General features: G+C 42.7%; 2 protein-coding genes across 4 annotated transcripts; one reads left to right on the top strand and one right to left on the bottom strand.

Annotated features, from left to right (window-relative positions):
* Positions 1-3,201: 3,201 nt before the first annotated feature.
* Positions 3,202-16,372, bottom strand: zc3h4 (zinc finger CCCH-type containing 4). 3 transcript variants are annotated; one of them, XM_077565634.1, is made up of 14 exons: positions 16,054-16,372; positions 13,636-13,933; positions 12,812-12,919; positions 12,538-12,736; positions 11,167-11,312; positions 11,016-11,094; positions 10,787-10,920; positions 9,915-10,028; positions 9,711-9,822; positions 9,520-9,629; positions 8,698-9,155; positions 7,850-8,061; positions 6,142-6,339; positions 3,202-5,652 (listed from the first exon to the last, which is right to left on the bottom strand). In XM_077565634.1, exons 1-14 carry the CDS (start codon positions 16,131-16,133, stop codon positions 4,031-4,033), a joined length of 3,870 nt encoding a protein of 1,289 aa, XP_077421760.1. In that variant the 5' UTR covers positions 16,134-16,372; the 3' UTR covers positions 3,202-4,030. The 3 variants fall into 3 exon arrangements, with proteins under 3 accessions (XP_077421760.1, XP_077421759.1, XP_077421761.1); XM_077565633.1 differs by having other exon boundaries at positions 7,850-8,064; XM_077565635.1 differs by lacking the exon at positions 16,054-16,372 and adding an exon at positions 14,920-15,533 and having other exon boundaries at positions 7,850-8,064.
* A 192-nt stretch (positions 16,373-16,564) lies between these two features.
* Positions 16,565-20,815, top strand: sae1 (SUMO1 activating enzyme subunit 1). The gene is made up of 9 exons (XM_077565637.1): positions 16,565-17,646; positions 17,768-17,879; positions 18,589-18,762; positions 18,958-19,103; positions 19,189-19,291; positions 19,879-19,984; positions 20,100-20,241; positions 20,313-20,382; positions 20,583-20,815. Exons 1-9 carry the CDS (start codon positions 17,546-17,548, stop codon positions 20,673-20,675), a joined length of 1,047 nt encoding a protein of 348 aa, XP_077421763.1. The 5' UTR covers positions 16,565-17,545; the 3' UTR covers positions 20,676-20,815.
* Positions 20,816-21,065: the final 250 nt, after the last annotated feature.

Here is a 21,065-nt window from a genome sequence, read left to right on the forward strand (position 1 = left end):
ATTTTACGAGATAATTTGATTTGCCACTCAGATATTCTAAGTACCTTATGCAAGGATAATTTTTGACTACATTTTACTAGTTTATTTAAAAAAAATAAATAAATAATGTCACTCAAGGGTTGAGGAACAAACCCACAACTTCAGGTTGGGAAACAACCCAATCTACTCACTGAGCCATGCCATCCCTGCTATGTGTTAGTATATTGCTCGTGTCAGCTGGAATCGTCGTACCTCCGAGACCAAAAATAATGTTTTTGGTCTCCTTTTGGATATTAGCAAACAGTAGGAGTGGCATAGCTCAGGTGGTAGAGTGGCAGTCTCCCAAGCTGGAGGTCATGAGTTCATTCCTCAACCCTTATGTAACTTAAAAAAAAAACTAGTAAAATGTACAAAAAAAAAAAATCCTTCTAAAATATACTTAGAATATCTGAGTGAAAAAAACTTGACTAAGTTTTTATCATGGGATAGGCCAATTCTCCCGTACACAGTAAAAAAAAATACTTTAAGTAAAATTTACTTTGAATATTTGACTCTCTTCCAAGTGTAAATTTTAATCTGTTAAGAATGGGACCAAATAGACTCTGTTTAGAGTAAAATGTGCTCTAGAAAAGTTACTGTGTCGAGGATGCCTGGTCCATAAACGCTAACAAAACAATAAAAAATAGTACAAAGAAGACTTGAAGGATGACTGACTATCCAAAGAGTGGAATAAGTAAATATGGGCCGGACGCCGCCTGACCTAAAACCTTCCTCCGACTTTAACGGGAAATCTACAAGCAAGGAGGTTTAGCGGAATGACCCATTGAGGATATTGGGGAGGAGGGGGGGTCGAATCTATTGCGCCAGCACGGCGCGACAGCGGCGGCGTGAGCAAGGACGGCCTGGAGTGACTCATTAGTTTGACTTTCTCAAGATGTACAAATACGACAGAAGTCGATTTTTCTTTCGTTTGGCGAACAGGTCTGCTCCCTGTGTGGGAACTTTGCAGTGTCCTGATATTTACGACACACAAGGAGACATTAAGAGATTAAGGCCTCCCGCCAGAGAGTCACGTATCTGCTATTTGAAGCCACGGCAGGACGCGAGCCAACACCTAAGTGGCTACTTTTGTTCCCGCGGGTTAATTGAGATTAACTCTACCTTTCTTCTCTTTCTTAATGCCTCATCAAGTTTCATTTCAAGATGAAATCACTGACTTGTATCTATTGTGTCAAATTGGACATTTCCAAGTTAGTCAGCCAAGTCGGTCTTTATATGAGGGTGTTTTGCCAAAATAATGACATATCTAGAACACCTTCGTCACTGGCTTTATTTGATTCCAATGAATTTTTTATCTTGTTAATGAGTAACTTTGACCTAAGGCAATTTCCTTGAAGTCAAGGTTAAGTTCGATCATACAGTAAATAAGTAAGCTGAGAAGCTATCTACTAGATATCTTGTCTGCCAAGATTAGAGATGATTGGGAACATGAACTTTACAGATGCGCTATATGTATATGTACCATTTCTTAGTTTTAAATTTTTTAAATACATTTGCATACATAAAAAAAAAAACTTCTGAAAAAAATCAAAAATAATAATTTATTCACTTTTGGAGTACTGTCTAACAAAATGTGAGTGAATCGCAGTGGATATTTTGTGGCTGCACCATATGTATGTGATTTCCCTTTTTCCTTTTAAATAAATAAATAAGTATTTAAAAAGTATTACAAATCTTTTTTTCTTCATGTTGTCATCACTTGGTGTCATATCTTGAATTTATTTCATTCACAAATAAGGCAAAATGTAGAAGAAAAAAAAAATTGTAAGGTGAATATCAAATGTAGTGCTGCTTTTTACATTTGAGAGACTCTTGCAAGCTCACATGACACCGGCCCTAAATGGACCGAAAAATGGCCACTATTTTTATACCCCGTCACCTGACTCCCAAGCATAGCGCCCCCGCAAGATGACAGCACAGCGGCGCAGGCATCTTTTGCCATCGTCAAATCTCCAAATCCCAGCCAAAGGTTTAAGAGGATTGCATGTGCTATATATACATGTACACGTTCACCACAGGTAGCGGCAGCTAAGAAGATTAGCCATCAAAGACAATCGCACATCAACCTACAGTAGCGCACGTTCACTGTCACATAATCTGTAAAAATGCAAGTAAAAAAGAAAAAAAGGAGTAATTCTTTAGATCAATGTTAGTCGTATTCTGTTTTAGCTTATCAACACTATTGTTCGCATTTGGACTTTAAAGAGTTGACTTGTAGGACAGTTCCAACACTGTGGCTAACCAAAACAGCAGCAAAATGCCTATAAATCTGGCCTCGGATCTATTATAAAATATTGTATCTTGGTGTAAATGAGTTTCTGTTGCAGTATTGAATGATCTTCAGTAATGTTTTATTTATATTAGTGTTCCACTGTCATGGTGGTCACTCCATAATTTTGTATGCGCTTTTATTGTTCTGTTTGGTTTTAAACTCAATATTTGTGGAACATTAATTGTATTATAACAGTAATGTGGTTTGCTATATTGTGACAAAAATCAATTTGCAGAAAGTTCTGTGCAGTTGGTTTGTGTACCTAATTAAGTGACCAATGGGCGCAACAAAATTAGTATTTACGGTAAATATAGCTGCAATACTTATAATAAATATGAATATGGTTGAAAGTGAAACTAATATATATCATATCAGTACAAACTGCATCCCTCTCCCCTCACCAAGTCAGCAAAGGTTAATTGAGGACTCTAAATTGCCCAAAGGTGCGAATGTGAGTGCGGACGCTTCTTTGTCTAGATGAGCCCCCCTGCCATTGGCTGGCAGCCAGTCCAGGGTGTATCCCATTTCTCTTGCCAAATGTCTGCTTTGTTTGATTGAATACTCTAAATTTAGCTCGCTACGGCCAGTGAGCGTATGTACAGTTTTCCAAAAGGAGGTGTGGAGCAGTGAGAGGAAATCTCTGAGGTGCACTCACCAGTCCCACTGGAGCCGACCCGACTAGGATGGGGCGGGGTTACAGGAAGTGGCGGTGAGGGATCGAAGTGAGAACAGGAAGTGGGCCGCACGCCGCTGGCAAGAACACAGAGCCCCACATAGGCGCCTGTCGAAAATGATTCGGAATTCAGAAAGCAACAGGGTGCAAGCACAAATTAAAAGTACATCTCTCTGATGGTCGGAAATGAAATGGAGAACCAGGAAGCTACGCTGAATCTGGTTGGTGTCTTTATTCAAATACTATCGTGTACAGTTAGAAAAGTCCACCAATCCATTATAATGGACAAGAAACAGCTCATATGGATCATTGATGTTATTGCAAAGAAACAAAAGCAGATTTACAAAGCCCAACAACAACAAAAAAATCATCGTGCATTGAACAACAGAACCTAATAAAAAATACATCGTGTTAAATCAACATACATTATGTGGAAGTATGTTTTAAGTATAAAAATAAATTAAAAGGAACATTTTTATTTTTTTACAAAAAGGGTCTTGCCTGATGGAGTTGGTCTCAAAACTCATGTTCTCAATTGGCAATCAGCGCTAAACCATTTGTGATTGTCCCGTCGCCAACAAGAACGCCAGAGACGCAACAAGGACACTCCCAATCCGAATCTACCGATTTCTCTTCCTCAGTAAAAGGAGGAACAAGACTGGGGGGAGAAAAGGAAGAAGAGTCTACCCTTCATGAAACTGCGAAGGTGAGACATTAAAAACCGGGCCCTCCCTAGGAGGACAGTGCACAGGAAGTAGAAAAATAAATATTCAAAAACGAAGCTAGTTATGGGACGATGGGCAGTGGTGCTGCTGAGTTAATCATAACATAACACAAATCACGAAAATTCGGATGCCATCATTATTCAATGTGTTGGAGGCGAGACGAGTGAGGTAATGAGCGGATGCTAAAACGGTTCTGTCCACACTTATACAACAATTGTTCTGTTTAAAATAGACGTTTAACTCTCCCACATCCCAAAAAGTCTTTCGCACTCATGGCGTGTGTCCATGTCGGATCAACAACATGTCAGCAGGTAACTGGCATCACTGGCAGAAGGGCGAGGCGGTTGGATCAAAGCCCTTGAAAACGTCCTTGAGTGACCCGTTGTCCTGCTCCGCTGTAGGCTGCTCCGTCTGGGCCGGGCTGCTCCCCCCAAACGGGCTGCTGGTCCCACCGGCCTTGCCGGCCTGCTTGACCACACCAAAGAGGGTGGACACGGGCAGGTTGTGGACGCCGGCGGGCGCCTGTTCCGCCGTTGTTCCAGTAGCGGCCGGACCCCCGGCGGGGGGCCCTCCCTGTGCAGCAGAGTTGGGCGAGGGGGAAGGTTTGGGTCGGGGTCTGTTGTAGCTGTTGTACCGGTCGGTGCCTTGCTCGGCGCTTTTCTCCGGCTCGGGTTGCTCTAGTGCAGATTTGCGGACAAACAAGGGCTCCTTCGGTTTGGGTTTGCTAGTTGAGGGCTCACTCTGTCGGGACTCGGAGTTGGGGGAGTTGTTGGGGCCGCTGGCTGTGCCAGGGCTTCCTGGTTTGTTAGTCCGAGGGTCATACAGACTGATGCTCAGGACATTGGCGCCCCCTGGTGCGCTGGGTGCGGCACTGCGTCCAGTCCCACCAGAGGAAAGAAGCCTTGGATCATAGGGAGCGATGGTGGGTGGCGAGGAGGAGCCGGACGTGGACCCGGCAGTAGAGGAGGATTCAGGAGGCGCGGCCGGAGGTTCTGACGGTTGCTTGAGGGACGACTTCTGCGGCTGTTGGCGGGGGTCCGTGGGACCTTTCCGTGCCATGCGGGGGTCAACAGGCTTTTCTGAGGGGGTAGACGGAAGAGGGGGAGGTTGAGCCAACAGCGCCAGAGGAGGAGCGGGGGTGGGCGCTGGTGGAGGGGACGAGGACTGGGAAGGGCTAGAGCTGACTGTCTTCAGGATACGAGACAGCAGCTCAAAGTCTGGTAGGGTGGAGGATGACGAGGGGGCTGGGGGTTCCGAGGAGGGGGGTGGTGCTGTGGGAGGAGACTGCGAGTGGGGGTGAACGATGCGGGACAGACGCGGGTCGAGGGAGGGGACCGGAGGAATGCCTGGCGGGAGCGGAAGCAGGTCCTGCTTGGGTAGTGGAAGTGGGAGGAGGTCTTCAGGGGACCAGGTGATGGTTTTAGAGAAAGCGGGTATGTTGAGAACAATGTCCTTCTTGATGTGGCTAAATTGCTGCAGCTGGGAACGGGGGTCCCTCAAGGCCATTCCCATCAGGGGATCCAGAGGGATCGGCACCGGCTTGTCCCGCAGGACCCGCTCCGTCTCCTCCTCCTCCATTGCCGGTGCAGTGAGCGGTGGCGGTTTGTATATCAGAGGTTGCTCCGCTTTGGGGGCGGCGGGTTGGTGGGTGGCAGGCCCGGCCGAGACGGCAGCCAGTCGGGCTAACCGCGGGTCTGCCGGCGGGCCCGATGAGGGCGCAGGCGGTGCCAGGTCGGGTCCGGTGGCGCGGGCCAGACGCGGGTCACGAGCCAGACGCGGGTCGGCGGGGCGAGTCGGGGGGTTGGTGGACTTCTGGAGGCGAGGGTCACTCGGCGCGTCCGACTTTGGAGGAGCCTGCGTCTGCTGCCGAAGAGTCTTGAGGATGGACGTCACACTGCCGCCACCGTCCTCATCCTCGCTGGAGTACCAGTTGCCAGAATCGCCTGGAAACAAAAGAATCCATGAGATATCTGCAAAGCCGGTGACTGCAAGGCTAGGAGATCTGGTCTTACAATAATTTTTCCCCCCACAAAAATGTATTTTTCCAGTTTTTGATTTGTTTATTCATTCTCGGATTTGCTTATTCACTCCTGGTACCAAATAAGCTCTTAAACATTTTCTCCTCCTGGAAAAGTAATGTCTCGTCACAGAAATGTACATAAAATCCTTCACACACATTGAATTACCAAAGCCTCTAAAAAATAATCTTAAAAACTATACTGACACATTAACTCAAAATAATTAAGCACCAAGCCATGGAGATACAGTATGTACTGATTTATGAGGGTTGGACTATGTCAGCCCTCTAATTGATAGGTTGACAGCCCTCCGTGCACACCTGAAATCAGTGGCTTGGACTGAAGAGTTCCATTGAACCAGAACAAGATAAATGTTGTAGAAGATGGAGGGCAAAGATGTTGTCAGATGTTTACCTTCAGTGTCTCTGCTCTTCTCTGTGCCTCTATCTATGTGGCGGGCTCGCTCCTCCTCCTGTTGCTTCTGTTGGATCCTCATGAAGAGCACACGCTGGGCCGGAGGGAGGTCCGAGACGGATATTCCTCCCTTATTTGCTCCGTTGGTGGCGTCTTCCTGGCTGCTTAACTTGCCAGCACCTTCTTGGTAGTTGTCGCCTAGGGGGAGACGTTTCATGAGAGCTCAGCAAAGGAAGGCTCACTTTTAAGTAGCCCCGAGCACCAGAGCGCAGGTGATGAAAGTTAATTATCCAAGAATGTGATGTGAGGGTTGGGAATTGTTTAAAAAAAAAACAGAATCAAAACAATAACTTGGATTTTTATCATGTCAATGTCATTTGGTTTTTCTATAAGAAAAGGGGCAAAATAGATTAAAATTAGGGCTGTGGGGTAGGGCTGGGTGATTTAAACGGTATATTCAATATAAGGTATACATTTTGCAGAAGGTGGAGATTTTGACTCCACCGTCTTACCGCGGTAGCACAAGTTGGTGACGTCATCACATTAGGGCTGGTCCCGACTAGCCGATGACGTAAATACGTCAACGCGCACAACATACCGTTGACGTTGAGTGCCCCCCTCCCCCTGGCACGTGTTGACGTTGAGTGTCTACGCGTGCATACTGTCAGTTGTAAACAAGTGCACATAGCAGAAAAGAAAGGAGACCAGCAGAAATTGGACGTGACATCTGTTTACTGAGGAAATCGTAGTCAAGCGAACGGCAGTATGCATGACAGTACACGACGCTAACGCGGTGAGAGAAACTTAATTTCTAAATAAACCTCACATTACCAAATAGTATGAGATAAATTCATTGTAGCGCTTTTATTTTAAAGTTGTTCCTGGAAGCGTGTCGCCACGGCATAATGCAGCATAAGGACTGACATGACTCGTCTATTCATACTTTGTGACGGCACCAAACATGCGACAGACAGCAGTAACACAACTTCGTCCTGAAATCACGTTCAAGCTCCAGTTAAGCGCAGTAAGACATAAATGCGCTGACATTGCCAGTGTTTAATGGAGGCTGCCACCAAGCAGCAAGCTAGCCGCGCTAGCTAGCAGTGCTAAAGTTCCCCAAAATCGCTACTGTGGTTCTGACGTCACTTATCATCGCATAGACCAAAATCTGTGGGGAGAGATTCAGAGAGGAAAATAGTGTGTTGCTAAATCACAGTTTAAGTTTAAAAAAAAAGAAGAAAAAAAGTTGATTATCTAAAAAACGAAAACCAGTTGGTTGTTTATTATTACGTGCAAATGTGTTTTGTTTTCTGTAGCCTATTTATAATTGTTCTTTAATCAATCAAGAATATATATTTCAATCCAAGTACCTGATTTTTCGCTAGAATTTTCAATAGGATATCTGAATACCAAAATATTTGATAGCAGCCCTAATAATAATGTTTAGTTAGCTTTGTGGCATGCACACAAGTTCCTCCACCACGCCCCCTTATCAAATCTAGCTAGCCTCCACACTGCAAGCCATACTGCATATGCATAATTTTGATTTGCGATTTTCACAATAAATGTTGTTATCCAAAATAAATTAATTCTTTCATGTTTTTAAAAAATCTATTTAGCTTCTATAAAGGACTATGTAAACCAGTTAGCAAATTATTCTAGGTAGTGACAGGCCTAATAAAATCATAAATGGTCTGATTATTCTCACCCTCTTCAACCACTCCTTCCATCTTTATTCCTTCTTGATTGAAGAACGTGTTGAAGTAGTTCCCGCCGTCCTGAGGAGGCTGCAAGGCGCCCCCGTGCGGAGGGCAATCGCCAGATGCAAACGTGCCCATGTTCTCGGCGGGGAAGCAGGTCGGGGGAGCCCCTGGTGCGCCAGGTGCTGGGGTTGCTGCCTGGTTATTGCCGGGCGCCTGGCTTCTAGGAAAAGCACCCCATTAGTGAATGAAAAACAGTACACAAACTAATTAAGTGAATGTTTTGTGTAAAACTGACTTTCTATTGTTTGTAAACAAATAACTGCTTTTCTGGAGTGCCCAATCAACAAGAGTTAAACAAAAGAATCAATTAAATCTTGTATATTTATAAAAATGTGTGTCTACGAACTGAGATGTCCCGATTTGTCTCATTTACATAGCAGCACCCACACCAATTTTCTACACCCATGACTGGGAAGCTATGCAGGCCAAGTTCTAGAGCCACTTACTTTCATGCAGTCAAAGTAGCCAATGGTGGCTTCGCGCGAGCACTTTTTTTTTTTGGGACGTACATATTTTATTGTTCAGTGACGGGTGAGGGGGAATTTGTGTTTGACATTTTGTTCACTACATGAATCCGCACAGTAACTAATAAGGGCACCCACTTGAAACAAACAAGAAATGAGGTGCGAAGCTGCTAACTTTCACCACTAATACAGTAGTTATCTGGACCTTTCCCTGCATCATCTTGAGAAGTTTACCACCCGGCTTCCTCCAGCATCAACCCCACAGGAGTGTGTCTACTTTGTCTACAGGAGTGTGGCCTACTAAATGAAGTAAACTTGTGTGTACTCACTTAACAGCCAGTTTATGAGCCAGCTGTCCAGTTGGCTGCACTTTAATCTCAAATAAAGAGGGGATCTTCTTCCCGCCACCCCCTCCACCAGGCGGGGGGGCCATCTGAGGGGGTTGTCCAGTGGGGTTCATGGGTGCTCCTTGGTATGGAGCTCCCTCTGGATTCTGTACAGGAGGACCACCAGTGCAGGAATTTGGAGATGGAACCATCCCGGGAACACCGGGGGGAGGCTTTGTGGCAACGGGCGCCTGGTTTGCGGATGGGATGCCCCCAAAGTCCCCGGCTGCGGGGCCGAAATCCCCCGCCCCAGCGTTGGCTTCGATGGGTGCCGGGCGAGGAGGAGTGGGCAGTAGGCCTACTCCAGGTGGGGGTTTAGGTAGAGGGTTGATCCCCTGTTTCTTCAGCTCCTCCACCTCCTTCTCATCCTCCGCCCCAGCCTCTGCGTCCTCAGCCAGCATCTGAACGAACACAAAACAAAAGGGAAAATATTAGTACAGTACTGGAGTTCATCTCCCCTCCAAAAATAATTGAAACAGCCAGGCCAATTATTCTAGTTTTGTGGTAGACTGACAATTAGTTAAATGCTGAAAAAAAATCATGTTTGTGGTTTTGTGCTAACGAAGTGCCAGTGAACTAAGTTGAAGTGAGTTGAGAAGCGTAATTTAACAAAAATAATGCTTTGCTGCCCTCTTGTGGCAACTCTAGGCAATTATATATATATTTTTTTAGAGAAGGCATCAATCAATTACTCATATTTTTAAATAGCAGGGATTCAATGAAATCTAAAAATCCAGAATTATTTGGGCACATGAGTGGTCAGACCTTGTTGAGCAGCTCCTGGGTATCGTTGTTGAGGTTTTCGTGGGAGAACATGCACTCGTCGCCATTGACACAGTTGCCCGTGGTGTGGAACAGCTTGCAGGGGAATTCACGTGGCGTCACCGTTAAGGCACTAATACACAAAACTAAAGATCATGTGATACTAAACGTTTTTAAAAGCTGTGAAAGGATATCATGCATGTAAGGGCAGTGGTTGGCTCGAGCACAGTAGCCAGTGATGTAAAACTTGCACAGCTCTTTGTTTTTGGGCAACTCGATGTCGTGACTAAAGTTGCAGTATTCCTCCTAGGGATCAAAAGAGGAAGTATATAAATAATACTACTGAAATATATGATTAGTAAAAGCTTAAAGAGCAAAATATATTGTTCTTGGCTCACCCAGGTGCATCTGTTTTCCATGTAATATTTGCAGATGGCTTTTCCTTTCTTATCCTGGTACTTCTCATTCTGATTTCTCTTGCCCATTCCTGACCCAGCATCACCTCCTCCGTCCTTAAAAAAATACAATCACACAACGAAAGAACACCACATCAAGAGATGTAAGCAAGAGACCAAGTACATTAAACTACAAGCACCAATGAAGCACCCCCACACCCCAATTTCAATGACATATCCTGAAAATGATCATCAAATTTTAAAACCATGCCGGAACAATTAAATGCTCTTCCACTAGATGGCAGAAGGTACAAAATTATGCATATGTAAAAAAAATAACAGGCTTGTGTTCTATCAAACAGGCCCAGACTTCTCACTGGGGAAGTAAATTGAGGTGAGGTCAGGGCTGGACTGGGCCAATGCAGTGCTTTTTAAATGTTGTTTTCCTACATTTTACCCCAAGAGACTGACCCACAATTTAGATGGACCAGTCCGTCAATCCATTTTGAATATAGATAGCAAACTGTAATATCATCAATAAATATCAGTGTAAGAACTACATGTTAGGCAAGAGTCGTACTGGGCTGGGCTGGGCCGGGTCAAAATGCAACGGTCGGTTTTTCGTGCCAGTCCAGCCCTGGGTGAGGTTAATTCAGTATATTAGTACAGCTATTTCAAGATACATATTAACTTTTTGTGACAACTTTGAGGGTGGACCATGAGATTTTTCATTTTTTAATCTAATAAACCCAACAAACATTTAAAGTAAAATGAAGAATAATTGAATCAATTCAACTTATTGTCCAGCCCTACACTATAGTGTGGAAACAAAGCTGTGGTACATTCATTTGGTACAAGGAGATGGGAAACCATACCCCGTTGTCCATGTCTCCATTGTTGTCTTCATCGTGGCCCATGTCCCCTCGTCCTCTTCCCCGGCTCCTCATTTTGCCTCTCATCATGCCGCGTCCTCCTCCTTTGCCTCGACCCCTTCCGCGGCCACCTCTGCCTGGAGTCCAATACAGAGACACGGGTTCACGGCGGGAAATTAAAACAAACAAACAAACAAACAAAACAAAAAACCTACAGGAGCAAAGGACATACCTCTTCCTCTGTCTTTGTGCCTCTTGTACTGATAGTCGTCATAGTCATCTTCCCCCATGTTGTCGAAGTTGTCGTCAAACTGAAGGAAAAAAAATAGTTGAATGCCTTCCATTCATCCACAGCAAAAGAGACACACGTCAAAAGCACTCACCTCCATGTCCTCCCCAAAACCATCTCCATCATCATCTGCCATCTTTCCGCCCCGTCCTCCTCTTCCTCGGCTGCCTCCTCGTCCTCCTCGCCGCCCGCCCCTCATTCCACCGCGGCCCCTCATGTTCCTCATGCGGCCGCGGCCTCCTGGAGGAAGAGGATGAGATTAATTTTTACAGCAAAAATAATAATGTCTCTGTTCGTGACGTCAGCTCATCAAAATAAAACTGAATCTTCAGCCTTGTTCAGCAGCAGATTTGATGCTGATGATATCAAAGAGCCTTCTTCAAGAACATCAAATGCTGAAAGTGTCGATGTCGATTTTGACTCCCATCCTGACCATTTCAACCTGATTTCAAATTCACGGTTCATTAAAGACCATAGCATGAAATACAGTTATATAGGACACCAAATTGTGAACTCTTTAAGGTCACTTAATCAAAATCAAGAGCTCCACTCCGGTTAGGCGATACGATCTGAATGTTAATTTACAATATTTTAAGAAATATACTGCCTGCAGGCGACACCATTTAGTCATGTACTCTATTCGACCAACACAATTGTAGCCCATTTGTATTATGCTAAAACAAAAACAAAAATTTAGAGTAGAAAAGTATTTTTCTTTCCAGAGAAAATATATCCAAGTTGTTTATGGTGCCAAATTTAGTGATTGACTTTTTTTTTAAGGCTAATAAAGGCCTTCATTTTGGAAGACCTCTTGCACATTCGCTGTCATTCTCTGTCACGTGTTCATGGGTCAATGTGACACGCTGCATGTTTAATCATCACTAACATTTCAGTAAATATTAAGTGCAAAAAAAAAAACGTTCTCCCTTTCAGCCAACTTGTGTTATGGTGGGTTCAATATAGGCAATGCAGCATCTATGTTTGCAAATTCAGAAATTCATTTTAAATTGTAATAAAAAGAACAAAAATGAGGCCATCAGAAATTGTATTATTTAAAAAAAAAAAGAGATGCACCTCGATGAATTTTAATATTGTGGAAAACAATCCATTTCAATAGTTCAATGCAAAAAGAAAAACTAATTTTAAAAATCACTTAACAGTTTGCATAATGTTGATGATTACAGCTTACAGCAAACAAAAATTCAAAATTCACCATTAAAAAAATATGAATGCTATATAATAATCTCAATAATTTGCTACCTTCCAAATAAGATAAGATTTGGTTTTCCCATTAGTTTGATGAAGCTATACGAGTTTTACTTTTTGAATTGAGTAACTCATATAAATCAAATTTTCTACCATATTCTAATGCCTTATTTTTTCTTGCACCTAAAACTTGCTGTTGTTGACAATTTGTCATGGAACACAACAGGAGGGTGACAATTCTCAAGCTCATCACACCCACCTCGCCCTCCACGTCCGCCCTCCTTGGTCTTTCGGTACATGTTGAGCTCCTTGGTGAATTCATCATACTCCTCGCCGCCCATGTCCTGCTCCTCCTCCCCCTCATAGTTTTCCTCCTCGTAGTCATCGTAGCCGCCGTAGCCCTGCTTGTCCAACTTCATGTAGCCACCCTTCTTGGGGCCGCCGTAGCCACCGTGAGACTGTGGGAGGGATCGGACGATCATGTAAAAAGCCTGGTCGAGACAAGGTATTGTGTGTTTTCCCCATTGACTTACGGCGGGGGGGTACTGGGGGCTGTACTCTCTGTACTTCCTCTTCTCGCTGGGAGAGTAGTCGGAATCATCGCTTAAGTCCGAAAATTCGTCGTCAGATGAAGCGTGACGCTGCAGGAGAAAATATGACATATTAAAACTGATTTTGGGGCTGCCATTTCTGAACAAATATAGTCTAAATCCAATTATGGGATGTTTCTAAAAATGATATTGAGCAAATATGCCCACCCCACCATATTATATTTATGAAGCAGGAGGACTAACTTCCATTTATTATTTCTACTCCTACTACTTTTCTTTGTAATTTTTGTCAGTCTGGGTGACCTGTGGCACCACGCTGCCCCTCCCAGGTCAGTCTTGGTAGGACAGCAGACAGTGATTTAGTGCCCAGCCTGCTTTTACGCACGTCTGCTTGCTATTTGTGATGCTCATCTAGAGCAGTTTATCAACCTTATTGCACTAACCAACATATTGATCTAAATATTGTGAGACTAATACTGGTTATCTAGGTGAAGTTTTATGGCAAAAATTTGTGCAATTATAATTGCTAATTTTACTTCATTTATTTTTGTACATGAGATTGTCATGTTCATTTTTTTGTTTCTCAATAAGGTGTTGTGAAAGGCACTTGGACAACTTTTGGACAATTTATTTTTCTCATTGTTTTTTACTGAGGTAAAACTGGGCTTGACTTGGCAAAAATAGGAAAGCGTAACCACTGATCTCGAGTATACAAAATAGTTTAAGAGCAGTAAGAACACATGACATTTTTTGTCTTGTCGTGATTCCGTATATTATCCGTGTAACCTGTTGAGCGTTTTTCTTACTTTGTGCTTGGACTTGCGTTTCCTCTTTGTGCGCCTCTTCTCACGTTCCCTCTCTTTTTTCCTCTTCCGCTTGCGCCGGTGCGAGCGCTCCTCGTCCGAATTGCTGCTGGCGTGGCGCTCCCGGCTTCGAGGGGGACGCTCACCGCCACCGCCGGCGTCCCCTGCCGCGACGCCGTCACTTCCGCCTGCTTCCTCGCCCACTTCTGCACCTCCTCCTCCAGCAGACGCATCGCCTCCCAACTCCACCTCACCCCCATCATCTTCAAGCTCGCCCTCCTCTAGTTCGCCATCCTCTGGCCTGTGTACACACAACATAGAAACCTGTTAGTTTAATATATTGACTTTTCACTCACTGTGTGTTATAACACAAATATGTAAAAAATGTCACAAAAACTATCAATACAGAAATAATAAAGATCTTGTCCCAAGTTACGGAACTTCCCAAAGCAGATATCTTCGCAAGAAGCCATGGCTTATTCTGTTGTATGAATGGCAAAAAGTGGATTCACAGGTTTATTGCACCTTATGCCATTAAATGCATGAACATTTCACTGTTCTGTCTGTCACTATACATTACCGGCATAGATAGATGAACAAAGATATATTTATAATTACAATTTTACATGGCACTGCTGATGAGCTCTCATTGCACCATAGTGTACCATATCACCCGGACTGGAAATCACTTATGAATTTAGCAACAAAAAAAATTCTAGACAAAAATAAATACATTAATTTAAAAAAATCCCTAATTCAACAGTGGGAGGGATTATTTTTTAATCAGTTTGATAGAGTCCTCCCAAGTGCAATACACAAAGTAAATGTCTCAGAAAATACTTGAGTATTTGTGGGTGTCTGGCCAGCAACAACAGATTGACAGTCAATTTTTAACAGGGAATAATTTATCCTGAATCTTAGGGATTTTGACTCCATAATGGTGAAAGGTTGGCGTGACTCACACGACAGTGGCACCTCTCGGGCCTACACGGATAAGTGCAAACACATACCAACCAGGTTATTTTGCACTCTGCCAGAAGGCTTAGTTCAGTATGTCAAACACAACTTGACAAAAAGGTGCTGATTGCATATCTGAGGATAAGCGACGACAAAAGAATGTCACATTTCTCTATTATGTCAAATTATCAATCAACAACACACCCTCTACCAAGTTCATAACTTTCAACAAATCACAAGTTCTTCTCTATGCAAAACACACCATGCACAATGGTTAAAGAGGCATAATTAATTAAGAGAAGGGCCATGATTAAAAGGGGGGATACTTACTGTGACAGGGCTTCTTCATATTTTGCACTTACAACCATTAAAAAATCCTCCCCCTAACACTTTGGGGTCACTGGTGGGATTTGTGGGGGCTGGGAATTGTATTTACTAAAATATTCAACCAATTTGCCAACTGGGAACTGGGTGGTTACGTTACAAATTGATTTTTGTGTTTGACTTCTGGGATGCTTTGCAGACATTTTACACACAGCGTTGGTACATACAGTTTTAAAACATGTTAGACAAACAGCACAATCAGGGTGGGGGGAAGAAGAAAAACAGCTATATTTGACAGCTAATGTGCCCTTTAAATTAAGGTTAAAGGTGAAAGAAAGACTCCAATCCTGTAAAGAATATTCGCCAGGTTAAAAGTAAACAATTAGTAGTACTAGTTTGGCAACTGGGACATTTGGTAAATGAAGTTGTTATAGTGGCTCGCTGATATAAAATTTACAATAATAACACGTTTGTGTCGTGTTAGATTAGTAGTTTTAAAGAACTTTGACTATACGTGGGTAACGTTATAATGTCACTTGTTATATGACGTGAGGACTGACGAGAAACAACGGAGTGTTTATAAAAAGAAAAAAGAAAAAAGAAAAAAAACAACACTATTACGGTTAGCCGTTACGAAGCAAATGTGGCTAGGCTAGCCGCCGGAATGGGCACACCTTAAATCCACAATTTTGTTTTGAACACGCAAATAACAATGTTACCCACGGACAATTATTTTGAACAATTGGGTTAGTTTACTGCATTCAAAAAACGCCTAAACCACTTGACGTCGGGTTTGCGTTCGTCGAAGTGGTCGACGTCCGTGCCAAAGTAAAGTGTGTTTAAGAGCGTCGGCCTGCTCTTTTTACTCGTCATATCAGTCCGCGTTGAGCCGGTTCACCGTCGAGGTGAGATAATGTAATAAAATAAAGGGAAAACGATATCTCCGACGTTATTTTGGCCTCCCAGTTGGCGCCGTCTTGTCAACGCACAAGTCCGTTACCGCTTTACCCGTTTTCCAGAAAAGGCGAGTTTAATCCCTCTTTGACAAAAAGAAAAAAAAAGTATCCCCGGGCTTTTTTGTGTAAAAAGCAGAGGACAAATAAATAGTTTCATTGAAATATGACTGTAGAATTACTCGACCTTTCGTCAGTCAGGAGACTGTTGTGTTCGTGGTTGGTAGTTGGGGAGTTTGGATGGACAGTCATGCTTTCCACAGCCATTTCCTCTCTCTAACCTTTAGCTAACATGGAGGTGCCCAAAAATTCAAACTCTCGACACTGGAAATCTACTGGCTTATGCGTCACTTCACAAGGATCTACTTGGTTTTGGATTTAGTTGAGTTTCAGTTCATAGGCAGTAGGCAATTCTCCATTACAGTTGTAAGAGAAATTTGATGAAATTGAATCCAGACGTTCTCTTTCCGTCCTACTGAAGCGCAGTGAAATGACGACTGATGCAACTAAAATGGCCGACCGTCTTCTTCAGAGACAAACGGGGCGGACTTTCCCCATCGTGACGTCACCGCCTAACGCTCTTGTAATGCGTCTCACGGACATTACCGAGGCTGTTTCCACCAAGAAAATAAGCCCTCTATTTTGACTAGTAGACATTTGTTTGCATTGTTTTTTAGTGTGTTTTTTATTTATTTTTAAATACAAATTGTATTTGTATTAAATCCTTATTCTTCCGCGGACCACTAGTGCTACGTGTGCCACACTTTAAGAAACTGCACTATTCTATCAAGGTATAATGTCAGACAGAGCATCATTATAGGCTACTACATTCATGATGTACTTCTCCTAAATTTCGATTAATGCTCCCAGTTTTGTCTTTACCCAAAGCCCAACGGGTGATTTTTTTTTAACGCTTTATAAACAAAAACGAAAAACGAGTATTTAAGTAGCCACCCGTGGGACACTACCTCTTCCAGCTCCTTCCCCCAGATAGAACTATGACACAACATTTTATAGTGGCACGTACCTTGAAAATGTTTTCCAATTTTGCACATCAATGTATCGATTATTTTAGTTTCACAGCACTAGAAGACACTTTAAATTGCTAAAGGACTGCATCATCTGCACAGCTGTCACTGATCGCTAATACAGCACAAATGGTACCTTACATTACGTAAAGACTCTACTTATGTGTCGAGACTTTGTTCCTTCAATGCAGTACTAGTGTAGTTCATATTACGGAGACAAATTCCTAGTTTGTTTTGCATAATTAGCCAATAAAGATTATTCTGATTTTTAATTTCTGATTTTAATTTGATCTTTTCTGAAGAAATACTGTACTTCAAAATGGTCGTAAGTCTCACATCAGGGCAAAATGCACCCACAATAGCTCCTGGGAGTCGCCGAATCGCCTTAAATTTTAAATGTACATTTAAACATCTATCTATATAATTAGTATTTTTTGTGTGGTGGATTGCTTTCGCAAGGAGCCCAATGTAGAAATAACGTTATTTGAGGAAGAAGAAAAGAAAAAGAAACGAAAAGACCTGTGTATTTTTCTCCTGACGTCATCATTCTGCGGCCATTCAACGAGACCATCGCGGCTTTTGAAACAATTGGCGGTGTAGAACGATCACTTTTAAAGCGGTGTCACTTTCCCCCATCCCAAGAAGTCTGACATGATCGATATGATCGAAAAGGAAGACCCGGTCATCACCGAGGAAGAGGCGGCTCAATACGACCGCCAGATCCGGCTTTGGGGGTTGGATGCCCAGAAGAGGTTGGTTAGCTTGTCATGCTAATGCTAGTCGTCTCAGAGAATTTTCGTCATTTGTCGCTTTATTGCACATTTCCATGAATTATTATGCAGCTAATGTCATTCATGTACAATTTGCTTGCAGACTACGTGGGTCCCGGGTTCTACTGGCAGGTTTAGGTGGTCTGGGGGCAGAGGTGGCCAAGAACTTAATCTTAGCTGGAGTGAAAGGGCTCACCTTGCTAGATCACGAGAAGGTAAACTACCAGACTTAAAAAAAAATCACAGTATTTTCAACACTTACAGTATTATAATGAACACAGTACAAGTAAACAGTGGTAATTATGCCCACTGCGTGGCGCCTATTGCAAATCTATGTTGAATGTAGTAAATCTTGTAGTGCAGATGTTGTCTAATTGTAGGCCCAAGTGTTAATTAAAACTGAGGCAGATAAGCATGTTTTGTAAGACTTAATTAAAGTGAGTATCAATAGTGTATTTTGCGTTTTTGTGATGGCTAAGACAAATGGTGTAATGATGTCCATGGAACAGGAAATGTAATGAATTATGATAACACAACATTTAAAATATCAATTTAAATGGATGAATTAATAATTTCTAACGAGTGGATGGAAAGGACAAATACACTCAAACGGTAATTTGACCCCCCATTTTTTTTGACAGTACAGTAGTATGTTCTATGGAGCCCCACTGGTCTAAATATGATATTCTGGTTAAAATTGCTTTAGTGGAATATGAGTTAATGAGTTTGCCACTTTGCTCACCTGTTTTCTAAAGCTGAGCTGTGATTGGTTGTTACCTGAGACCTGAGCAGCTATGATGTCATTTTCAGTCGACAGCAAGTGGCAAAATGGCCACCCCCTGAAATGGATACAAATGGCTGGATTTTGCTTCATAACGCTTATTTCACAAATGTAATATTAAGCGATGATGTTTGTCTTACCAGGTGACGGAGGAGTCATGTCGCGCTCAGTTCCTGGTCCCGGTGACCGCGCAGGGCCAGAATCGGGCAGAAGCGTCCCTGGAGCGCGCTCAGAAACTCAACCCTATGGTGGAGGTGATCGCCGACACGGACAGAATAGAAGACAAACCCGACAGTTTCTTCCTGCAGTTCAATGCGGTGAGTGCGCGTTAAGTAGTTGGGTTTGCATTAAACACAATTTATTGCAGAGGATATGTTGCAAAAATCATGTGGTAAGTGAAAGATAGAGACCATGTATTTTTTATTTTATTAGGAACCTTGGCAATACGTGTCATTCATGACTAGAAGAATTGTGCTATTGGAATCTTAACCTTTTTTTTTTTTTGCCCTCAGGTTTGTCTGATATGCTGTTCCAAAGACGTGATGGTGCGTGTTGACCAGCTGTGCTCGCAGCACAACATCCTGGTCTTCTGTGGCGACGTCCACGGTTACTACGGTTACATGTTCTGCAACCTCGGACCTGAGCACAACTATGTGGAGTGAGTTTGAACGCAAATTAAGAGTAAAAAGCACTCGGCGCCAAGTCACGTCCACTCTTACTATGGGCTCCGTTTTGTTGTTCAGGGAGAAACCCAAAGTGGTGAAGAAGTCCGCGGGAGACTCCAATGATGGTCCTGAGGCAAAGAAGCTCAAAGTGGATCCCAATGAGACCACCATGGTGAAAAAGGTTAGAGCAGACCACGTACTTGGAAAAAAAAAAAAAATCCACCCCTTCTATGCAATGTACAGTATTTTGTTACATAGTCACTAAAAGTAGTAAGATGGTGAAATCTTTGTAAGAAAAAATCATATAAATGTTAATTAAAAACAGTAAATCTAACAGCATTGATATTTAAAATATATATATATTTTTTAATAATGTTAATATAACCCAAATAGTATTTTTAATGACAATGTGACTTGTTTTAAAACGTAAAAAACATTAGCATGACTTTGTTTTAAACACAAAAAATATTCTTTCCCTCTAATATTGATTTTTGTCAAACTCGAAAATATTCTGCTAATCTTTTCTCATTCTACAACCAGCACATTACATGTATTCTTCTATTCTGTTAATCTTAAAAATATCTCATTCTCAATCATTGTTTTTGTTAGTGAAACCAAATTTTTCTGCTAATCTTAAAAATATGACTTTAACCAGCACGATGTTCATGTTTTTGTGCAGTAAACTGTAAAAAGATACATTTTTATTTGCAAATGTATCAAATTTATATTAATTCACCAAGTGTGTGATAATGACATTGTTTCAACCAGACGTCCAAGTTCTGCAGGCTGAAGGAGGCTCTAGAGGTGGACTGGACCAGCGACAAGGCCAAAGCCGCCCTCAAGCGCACGCCTGTCGACTACTTCCTGCTTCACGGTATTTACCCTTTCCTGTTTTATGTAGTTACATAAGACATCTGATATTTTTGTTTCGAAAAGTATGAAACTTCACTGTATGTAGATATTTCATTTAAATAATGTTTTTTTTTTAGTGCTGCTGAAGTTCCGCACGGACAAAGGCCGAGATCCCGACCCACAATGCTTTGCAGAGGACAGCCAGCTGTTACGTCAGATCCGCCGGGACGTCCTGGAGAGCTTGACGGTGGGCGACTTACTTAACGACGACTTTATCAGGTAATGTACTCACCGGTGAGGCAGAGGCCACGGCGTCCAATGTGTTGGTACTTACCGTGTGCTGTCTGCAGTTTCTGCTTCTCAGAGATGTCTCCAGTGTGCGCAGTTGTGGGAGGTGTGCTCGGACAAGAAATTGTTAAGGTAAGCACATGACAGTGCACACAGGTCTGGTATGCTAAACTAACTAACTGTGACCCTAAATCTACCCTGACTGCCGAACAAGCCAGAGTCTGAAACTAGGCTGAACCCTAAGAGTTTAACAAACCTGAACTAACCCCAAACTAGTCGTAACACTAACTTGTGAACTCTAACTCTCAAGTGTGTTTCTTGTCGTTGTCCAGGCCCTGTCCCAGAGAGACGCTCCACATCGCAACTTCTTTTTCTTCGACGGCCGCAAAGGGAACGGCATGGTGGACTATTTTGGACCAAACTGAGTGTGCACACAGCTCGCTCTACCATCTATCCATCTCACATCCAATTGCATTTGTTTATTTATGGCATCACCCACCACTATCCTGACTTTTGACATTTTCTTACTTTTGCTAATAAAGAATGCTTCAGTAAAGCATGCTGACATCTCTGTATTTCCATATTTGTGAAAATGGTTGCTTGATTGAATTGAATACATTGTTTGATTGGTTAGTTAACAGGACCACTGGAAAGCTATTTAACCAATTTCCAAGAAGGGTTTAGTTACAACTCACTTTTGTTTTTTAATAAAAACCACAGATACCTCTAGGTGGAAAAACAAGGACTGAAACTTATGAAACTAGGTCTTTTGCTGTCACTCAAGTTTTTTGTTTAATAAAAGGGATACAATGTTT

The sequence above is a fragment of the Vanacampus margaritifer genome, chromosome 5, assembly GCF_051991255.1.
Source record: "Vanacampus margaritifer isolate UIUO_Vmar chromosome 5, RoL_Vmar_1.0, whole genome shotgun sequence".
NCBI lineage: Eukaryota > Metazoa > Chordata > Actinopteri > Syngnathiformes > Syngnathidae > Vanacampus > Vanacampus margaritifer.